This window comes from Nannospalax galili, unplaced genomic scaffold, assembly GCF_000622305.1.
Source record: "Nannospalax galili isolate Female #2095 unplaced genomic scaffold, S.galili_v1.0 scaffold612, whole genome shotgun sequence".
Lineage (NCBI taxonomy): Eukaryota > Metazoa > Chordata > Mammalia > Rodentia > Spalacidae > Nannospalax > Nannospalax galili.
Window position 1 is genome coordinate 217,062 of NW_008333388.1, and position 6,562 is coordinate 223,623.

Genomic DNA, 6,562 nt, shown 5'->3' on the forward strand with positions numbered 1-6,562 from the left:
TGCTGAGGGCAAGGCATCCTTTGCTTTGCAGTTTCTAAAGTTCCACAGAGTTCTCTGAGGGCTTAACATAGGAAGAGAAACAAAAGGGAAGCCAAATCCATCCTTGAGGACAAGGTCGTGAACTTCAGCTTGCAACAAGTTCAAGTCAGTGTTCTCCGGTCTGGACATAGTCTTCCGTGACCTGGGACAGGGTGCTCAGGTACTGCCAGCTCAGGGCAGCCAACAGCATGACAAATGACAGGTAGATGGGGGAGAAGTGGCTTCGGGAGATGAGCTGACAGTTCGGAAGACTCTGCGTCCTGACTGTGGAGATGATCTGCTTTGTTTTACTAGAAGAAGGGTCTGAGTCAGGGATTCGATGATAAATCTGTTCAGGAAAGAGACAAAGCTACTTAGTTTATGTCTTGGGTGCAGAAGCATCACAAGTACTACATGTCCCCTGTGGTATCTTCTGACAGTTAACGTGATAAATCTGTTCAGGAAAGAGACAAAGCTACTTAGTTTATGTCTTGGGTACAGAAGCATCACAAGTACTACATGTCCCCTGTGGTATCTTCTGACAGTTAACAGGTGGCTGCTTTATGCCTACCTCACCAAGGAAGAAAGAGGCTCAGAGAACATGACAGTAACTTGCCACTCTGAAAAGGCAGGACCATCAGCTAAGCCCATCCTACAACCAGGCATGGTACATACAGCCCAGGTGCCACCAAGCATCTGGAGAGCAGCCACTACACCACGCTGTATTCAGATCCCCTACACCTTACGGTACAGATGAGACATGCAGTAGGTACCTAGTAAATGCGGACATGGTTCAAACTAGGCTGACTAGAGTAACAGTAATCAGAGGGCCATCAAATTTCTCCCTCTTCTGGATTATCCATATCCAGTGCCAATCTGTACAGTTAAAGATGCTCCAAGAGCCTGGTAAGGCCCTAGAGCAGCCCCAGGGAGGGCGTCAGAGAGCTCACAGAACATGAAAAGTGATGCCCCTGCCAAGGAATTCACTTTGGCAGAGTGGAGAATGGAAGTTTCTGGCTGGCTATCCATGCAGACAAGTCCTGCAGCTCTCCAGCTGACAGATATGCAGGCAGCTCCAGAGATAAACAAGAGGTCTCGGAGCTGCATGCGTCTACCTGCTCAGCCCCCCATTATTTCCATTTTTAATAAGGTCATCCTAAGGACCACAGATGCCAAGAGCCAGGGAGACAAGGACAAATCATCTCACACCAGGACCCATGGCTTTAGGCCCACCATCTAGGTGAACACTCCCACCCAGTCATATACTACCCTCTAGAGGTCCTGATCCCGCCTGAGATAACGTTTTACTTTATAGGATGGTTCTGGCATTTGCAATGAACATTTTTTCCCCTTTTTTCCTTAGTTTTATGTGTGCGAGTGCACTGCCTGCATGTGTGTAGGTGCACCAGTGTCAAGCAATGCCCACAGAGGTCAGAAGAGGGCATCGGATTCTCTGGAATTGGAGTTACAGATGGTTGTTGGCTGTCACGTGGATGCAACCAGTGCTCTTAAGCACTGAGCCATCTCTCCAGCCTGGAAATTTTCAAAAAAGAAAAAGCCCCAAACTTAGAAGTGATTGCAGTCAACTGTCTTCCTTTGTCTAGACTCCCTACTGTAGTTTTTCAGTTACGGCCTATGAAGTCATGGAACATGCTGGATTGAGTCAGGACTTGAGTGTAGGTTCCTTTCAGCCACCCCTTGCATTAGCTTACACAGGCCTCAACTTCATACTCATCCATGAAACAAGCTTGGTTGGCCTCTAACATCACCTCACAGTTCAGAAGACACGATTCTTCCTAGAGCTTCAGCATATAGCCTTCAAGTAGTTAAACAAAAACCAACCTCTTGTCCTTCCTGGGGCCAGCATCCTTCCTGGCTAAGTTTGGTGGCGCCCACTGCGACTTGACTCCCCCCGCCTCATTCATCCTCCCAGTTCCCCCACCCCATCTCTCCTCTTAGCAGGGGCACTGGCCCATTTCTTATCTTGGCACCTCTGACCTCCTGGCCCAGACTCCCCACTGCTTCCTGATCTTTTGCATCCAGACCAAACCAATTCCTCTTTCTAGTCCCCAGGAGCCCTTGGGGCCTCTTCCCATCCCAGCCTCCCAGCTTCCTGGGGCCAGCATCTTTCCTGGGTAAGTTTGGTGGTGCCCACTGCACCTGGACTCCCCCAGGCTCATTCACTCTCCCAGCTCCACCACCCCATCTCTGCTTACTGTGGGCACTAGCCCATTTATTGGCCCATTTATTAGCCCAGACCTCTGGACTGATCTCTTAGCCCAGGCTCTCCACTGCCTCCTTATCCTTTGTATCCAGACCAACCCAATTCCTCCCTCTAGTCCCCAGGAGCCCTCTGGACCTGTTCCCTTCCCCACCTCCCTTTGCATCCCTAGGCAGCACAGCTCCTGGGGCCACCATCTTTCCTGGGCCTTTCCTGAGGCCAGCATCTTTCCTGGAAGGATCCAGGCCTTAGGAGAAAGCCTGAGAGCATCTGATCCTCATCCAACTTGGGCCTCTTTGGGAACTCCTGAGCAAAACAAAATCAATTTGGCCCCTCAAATATAAAAATCAATAGAGAAAACCTGAAGCCCAGACCAACCAGCTTTTCATGCCCAACAAGTAAATCACAAAGGCACATAAAGTTTACAAAATGAAGCAGACCTAAACTCAACAAAGGAAGGATTGAGTCTCACACAAGAATCAGAAACTACAAAAGAAATCCACATGTCAAAGTCACGGCGTAAGAATAACATGAAAAACCCACGTAATACATCCCCACCAAGTACCAACAGTCCTGTAGAGGAGTACAATGAGAACCCCTAGAGATAACACAAGACATGGAACTCAAAAGAACAATTATAATCATGATAAGACAATTTAGTGAATTTAAAGAACACACAAAGAACTGAAAGAAGATAGGGATAAACTTCTGAATGAATTCAGAAAAGAGTTAGAAATATTGAAGAACACTCAGGCTGAAATGCAGGAGGAAGTGAAACACTCAGTAAGCCCATTAGAAACAACAGGAGAAAAGCCTCACCAATAGGATGGATGAAATGGAAAACAGAATATCAAGACTGGAAGATAGAATGGACGAATTAGACCACTCAAGCAATTACGAAAAATTTAAGAAAACAAGAATTTATGCAGGAATTGTTTGACACCATAAAAAGACCAAACTTACAAATCATAGGCATAGAGGAAGGAGAAGAATCTCAGGATGATGATATGGAACAGATCTTGAACAGGATTGTAGAAGAAAATTTCCCAAAATTAAAGACATGACCATACAAATTACAAGAAGCATATAGAGCACCAAACAGACAGGACCAGAAAATGAACTCTCCAGGGCACATCATAGTAAAAACACTACATGTACAAAGAGAGAACACTGAAAGCTGCAAAAGAAAAACGACATCACATATAAAGGAAAAACCCCATCAGAATTACAGCTGACTCTTCTGTACAAACTATGAAAGCCAGAAGAGCCTGGACCAAAGTAGTCCCAGTTCTAAATTACCACAGATGCCAACCCAGATTACTTTACCCAGCCAAAATATCTATTATAGTCAAAGGGGAAAGAAAAATCTTCCATGACATAAATAGGCTGAAAGAATTCATGTCCACAAAACCAGCCCTTCAAGCAATACAAAGAGCTGAAGAAACGACTATACCCAAGGGATAACAGAAAGAAACTTAATGAAGGTTTAACTGTGGAAATGCACAGCTACACCAAGAATGTGAACAGAAATAAAAACGACAGGAATCAGAACTAATCTTTCATTGATAATTTTAAATATCAATGGACTGAACTCCCATTCAACTGTGTCCCAAAAGACACAGACTAGATGAATGGATTAAGAAACAAAACCCACCTTTTTGTCATCTGCAAGAAACTCACCTCACTTTCAAGGACAGGTATATATGGCATAACAAAGAACTGGGCCCAGCTCAGGCCTCCTCCCATAAGGAATGGGGAAAGGGCAGTCGGGCTTGGCAATGACAACCTGCTTGAGAGATGATCTGCTTGGAGACAGACTGCCATTGGATATCGTAGGATGTGGGAAACCATGATTGGCTAGACAACCCCTTATAACCCCAACGCTTCCTGGAATAAATGAGTCTGCAGCAGCTCGCCCTCTGCTTGCTTTCACCGGACTCCGGTGTCTGTGTCGTGATTCCTCGCCTTTCACCCCCATATCGGCAGACACTACCTTACGGTGAAAGGATGGAAAAAAATATACCAAGCGAGGGGTCTGCAGAGATGGCTCAGTGGCTAAGAGCACTAACTGTTCTTGCGGAGGACCCAGGTTCGATTCCCAGCACCCTCATAGTGGCTATGAACTGTCCTCCAGTTCCAGGGGAATCTGAAACCCTCTTCTGACCTCCGCGGCATTGCATGACACGGGTGCACTCACATTCAGGCAATACGCTCACACACATAAAATAAAAATAATAAATAAAATATTAAAAAAAAATACACACACACACACACACACAAGCGAATGGTACTAAGCAAAAAGCAGGCATTGCAATTCTAATATCTGATAAAATAGACTTTAAACAAAAACTAATCAAAAGAGATAAAGAGGGCCACTTCATTCTGATCAAAGGAACAATAAACCAAGAAGATATTACAATCATGAACATATATTCACCAAACTCTCGTGCACCCAACTTCATAAAAACAATACTACAAGACTGTAAGACCCAGATTAAACCCAACTCATTAATAGCAGGGGTCTTCAATGCCCATTGTCTCCATTAGATAGGTCAATAGGACAGAGAATTAACAGAGACATCTGAATTAAACAATACCATACATCAAACAAATGGGCCTAACAGACATCTACCGAATATTCCATCCAAGCACCAAAGAATATACTTTCTATTCAGTGCCTTATGGAACTTTCTCCAAAATCAACCATACACTAGGGACAAAAAAGACAAAAAGATTGAACTAATTCCATTCATTCTATCAGACCACAATACAATAAAGCTTACAATCAACACCCGAAGAAGCCCCAATCACCACATGAACACATGGAGATTAAACAGCACACTCCTGAATGACGAATGGATCAAAGGAGAAATTAAGAAATAAAAGCATTCCTGGAACTAAATGAAAAGGACAATACAACACAACAAAAACTCTGGGACACACTGAAAGCAGTCCTTAAAGGGAAGTTTATAGCTCTAAGTGCCTTCATTCAAAAAATAAGAAAGGACACATATAAATGACTTAACACTGCAACTCAAGACACTTGAAAAGCAACAACAAATGAAACCCAAACCCAGCAGATAAGAAGAAATAACAAAAATCAGAGCAGAAATTAATGAAATAGAAACAAAGAAAACAATACAAAGAATCGACGAATCCAAGAGCTGGTTCTTTGAAAAGGTAAACAAGATTGACAGAACCTTAACCCAGTTAACCAAAAGAAAGAAAGAGCACCTCCAAATCAACAAAATCAGAGATGAAAGGGGAAATATCACAGCAGACACCAAAGAGATCCAGAACATTAAAAGGGAATAGTTTAAAAACCCATATGCTACTAAATTTGAAAACCTGAAAGAAATGGATGGGTATCTAAAAGCATGGGAACCACCAAAACTAAACCAAGAAGAGATTAACAGCTTAAACAGACCCATAACACATAAGGAAACTGAAATAGTAACACAAAGCCTCCCGACTGAAAAAAGCCCAGGACCAGATGGATTTACAGCAGAATTCTACCAGACATTTAAAGAAGATCTATATCCAACGCTACTTAATTTATTAAAAAAGATAGAAATAGAAGGAGAACTTCCAAATTCCTTCTATGAAGCCAGCATCACTCTAATACCAAACCCATAAAAGATACAACCAAAAAAGAAAACTACAGAGCCACATCCTTAATGAACATAGAAGCAAAAATTCTCAAGAAAATACTGAAAACCAGGAACTGCATACAGACACACATCAAAAAGATCATCCACCATGATCAAGTCAGCTTTATTCCAGAGATACAGGGATGGTTTGATATAGGTAAGTCAACAAACATCATAAATCATATAAATGGACTCAAAGACAAGAACCACATGGTCATCTCAATAGATGCAGAGAAGGCCTTTGCCAAAATTCAACATGCATTTATGTTTAAAGTCCTAGGGGGAATCGGACTGGCAGGAACACACCTCAACATAATTAAAGCTCACAGCCAACATCATTCTAAATGGACAAAAAAATGGAAGCATTCCCACTAAATGGACAAAAAAATGGAAGCATTCCCATTAAAATGAGGAACCAGACAAGGCTGTCCACTATCTCCACTTCTTTTTAACATAGTGCTTGAAACTCTTTCAAGAGCAATAAGACAAGAGAAGGAAATTAAAGGAGTAATAATTGGAAAAGAGATCAAATTATCCCCTTTTGAAGACCATACGATACTGTATCTAAGTGAAGCCAAAAATTCCACCAGAAAACTCCTAGAAATGATTAACACTTTCAGTAATGTGGCAGGTTATAAAATTAATCTAAAAAAAAAGTAGCCTTTCTATATAT

At 42.7% G+C, this 6,562-nt stretch overlaps 1 protein-coding gene across 1 annotated transcript in view; it reads right to left on the reverse strand.

The window, feature by feature from the left end:
* Positions 1–6,562, reverse strand: part of Fdft1 (farnesyl-diphosphate farnesyltransferase 1) — a 32,268-nt gene continuing 25,706 nt past the window's right edge. Inside the window, exon 8 of the mRNA XM_008828086.3 lies at positions 1–367. Within this exon, the coding sequence (XP_008826308.1) occupies positions 146–367 (222 nt within the window). The 3' untranslated portion in view covers positions 1–145. The remainder of the gene's footprint in view (positions 368–6,562) is intronic.